The sequence below is a fragment of the Eimeria maxima genome, genomic scaffold (genome assembly GCF_000499605.1).
Source record: "Eimeria maxima Weybridge genomic scaffold, Emw_scaff107, whole genome shotgun sequence".
NCBI classification, from domain to species: domain Eukaryota; phylum Apicomplexa; class Conoidasida; order Eucoccidiorida; family Eimeriidae; genus Eimeria; species Eimeria maxima.
Genome location: NW_013563389.1, coordinates 13,704 through 16,369, shown reverse-complemented (window position 1 = coordinate 16,369; position 2,666 = coordinate 13,704). Strand labels below are relative to the sequence as shown.

General features: G+C 43.0%; 2 protein-coding genes across 2 annotated transcripts in view; both read right to left on the bottom strand.

The window, feature by feature from the left end:
* The window catches only part of EMWEY_00014150 (hypothetical protein, conserved), a gene marked incomplete at both ends in the record, with an annotated part of 2,483 nt that extends 1,814 nt beyond the window's left edge, over positions 1-669 (bottom strand). The window contains 3 exons of the mRNA XM_013477251.1: positions 232-344; positions 479-516; positions 661-669. Of these exons, the coding sequence (XP_013332705.1) occupies positions 232-344; positions 479-516; positions 661-669 (160 nt within the window). The remainder of the gene's footprint in view (positions 1-231; positions 345-478; positions 517-660) is intronic.
* Positions 670-2,371: 1,702 nt separating this feature from the next.
* EMWEY_00014140 (hypothetical protein, conserved) overlaps positions 2,372-2,666 on the bottom strand; it is a gene marked incomplete at both ends in the record, with an annotated part of 1,573 nt that continues 1,278 nt past the window's right edge. Inside the window, one exon of the mRNA XM_013477250.1 lies at positions 2,372-2,666. This exon is cut by the window's right edge and continues 953 nt beyond it. Coding sequence (XP_013332704.1) covers positions 2,372-2,666 — 295 coding nt within the window.

The following is a 2,666-nucleotide window of genomic DNA, read 5'->3' as shown; positions in this document are numbered from 1 at the left end:
AAAAAAAAAAAAAAAAAAAAAAAAGAAGAAAACTTAATTAATTAATTAATTAATTAAATTTATTAATTAATAATTATATTTATATATATTTAAAAAAAAAAAGCAAAAAAAAATATCCAATATTATACAAATTACAATGAAATATATATTATGATGATAAATTCCAGAAATACACACCCTAAACCCTAAACCCTAAACCCTAAACCCTAAACCCTAAACCCTAAACCCTACTAGATGTTCCACATCCAAGCATGAGGATATCATGACTCTCATCAAGACCAGCAGAAAGGAGGAAGGGTTTAAAGGCAGCATAATTATTAAACCAATCAAAGGGTTCAGGATCCCTGAATATAACAAAACCCTAAACCCTAAACCCTAAACCCTAAACCCTACAATACCATAAACCCTAGATAATGAGCATGTCAAATAACAAATCCTAAACCCTAAACCCTAATTCTTAATGGGTAAATAAACTCACTTCTTGTAGCGCTCCTCCCAGTGCTCCAGGCACGCGTACTGATGGACAACACAACGCACACAAACCCTTAACCCTAAACCCTAAACCCTAGTTCTACATAGTCATTAAGACGATAGGTGTAGGTTTAGGGTTTTTTCCTTATCGTTTAGGGTTTAGGGTTTAGGGTTTAGGGCTTGCCGTACTCCAATCATCTTCAGGGACCGTAGGAGAGCACCGCCAGCAGACGCGGATAAACCCTAAACCCTAAACTTGAATAAACTCGGTCAAACCCTGACAAACCCTACACCCTAAACCCTTGTAAACCCCTCTACACCCTGATAAACCCTAAACCCTGAGCCCTCACTGGCGGTCGGCTGCGGATGCCTGCATACGTAGGAGGCCTCCAAAGAGGCAACGCCTAAACCCTAAACCCTAAACCCTAAACCCTTATTTGTTGTTTAGAGAAGAATCACATGCAGGGGAGGCTGAATGATGATATTGGGTGTGAAGCCAGCTGTGCCACTCCTCCGCCGCTCACAGCATACCGCGTAAACCCTAAACCCTAAACCCTAAACCCTAAACCCTAAACCCTAATAACGAATTTTATGAGTTTAAAAAACACAAAAAACAAACATATAAACCCTTAGCTTAGAGCAGCACCTAAAGAGCGCCACGGGCCCCCTTGAGGCACACGACAGCCCCCGTGCTAACCACTAAACCCTAAACCCTAAACACTAAACCCTAAACCCTAAACACCCGATAGATCATTGAATGTTTTTCTTTATTGTATACATATTTACTTTGTTATTCGTTATATAAGTTCTGCTTCTTTCGCTCAACCTGCAAACCCTAACCATGTACCATAAACCCTAAACTAAACCCTAAACCCTAAACACTAAACACTAACGGTGTTTGCTTGTATGGGTGTCTGCGTGTATGTGTGTTTATTTGTTTGTTTTAATTTTATTTTCTTTCTATTAACAATATAGTTAAGGGTTTAGGGTTTACTACCACTCATCTATTGCTTAGGGTTAAGGGTTTAGTGTTTAGGGTCATTGCATGTCTTTAGGGTTTAGGGTTTTGTCTTGTGCCCGTTAACAGCAGAGGGAACTGAAAGCTTAATGCAAACAAAGATGCTAATTAAGATTAGGGTTTAGGGTTTAGGCTACTCTTATTAAGGGTCCAAACCCTAAACCCTAGTCTTCCTATTTACATTGCCGTCCTTAGATCCGACAACGGTTCCTTCTTCTTAGTTTTCGCCTAGGGTTTAGGGTTTAGGGTTTAGGGTTTCAAGTCATAGGATCTATGGCGTAGGGTTTTAGTTATTAGGGTTTAAGGGTTTAAGGGTTTAGGGTTTTAGAGTTTTAGTGTTTAGGGTTTCGTTTATATAATATATATATGTTATAGTGTTTTAGGGTTTGGGTTTTAGGGTTTTAGGGTTTAGGGTTTTAGGGTTTAGGGTTTAGGGTTTAGGGTTAATAAGCACAAGAGCTAACCCTTCTCCCCCCAAGACATTTATTACTAAATAAAAACTTTTAAGGAAAAAAAAAAGGAGAATAAATCCTTTAGGATAAGAAAGGAGCTAGCTACAGCTAGCCACAGCTAGCTACAGCTAGCCACAGCTAGCCATAGCTAGCCACAGCTAGCTGCAGTGAGACACAGCTAGCTGCCGCTAGCTACAGATAGCCACAGCTAGCTACAGCTAGCTACAGGGAAGCAGTGCTGGCAGTAGCTAGCTGCAGGCACCTCAGCTTGCTGCTGGGTGTAACCACTAGGGTTTAGGGTTTAGGGTTTAGGGTTCGGTGTTTCCTTCCTTCGCTGCCGTCGCGGCTGCTGCTGCTGCTGCAGCTGCTGCTCCTGCAGCAGCTGCTCCTCCTGTTGCTATTGCAGCTTCTGTTGCCGCTGCTGTTGCAGCTACTCTTCCTGATTTTGCTGTTGTTGTTGTTGTTGCTGCTGCTGCAGCTGCTGCTGCCTCTGCTGCTCCATTAGCCTGCGCTGGAATAAGGAAGGAGGCCTCGTGCTTACTGCTGCTGCTGCTGCAGTTGCTGCTGCTGCTGCTGTGCTGCTGTCGGTGCGCTCTACTATTACATTGCGAACACCTCCTACCCATTCGCTGCTGCTGCTGCTGCTGCTGCTGTTGCTGCTGCTGCTGGTGTCGCGCTCCACTATCACATCACGAACGCCCCCTACCCATCCGCTGCTGCTGCTG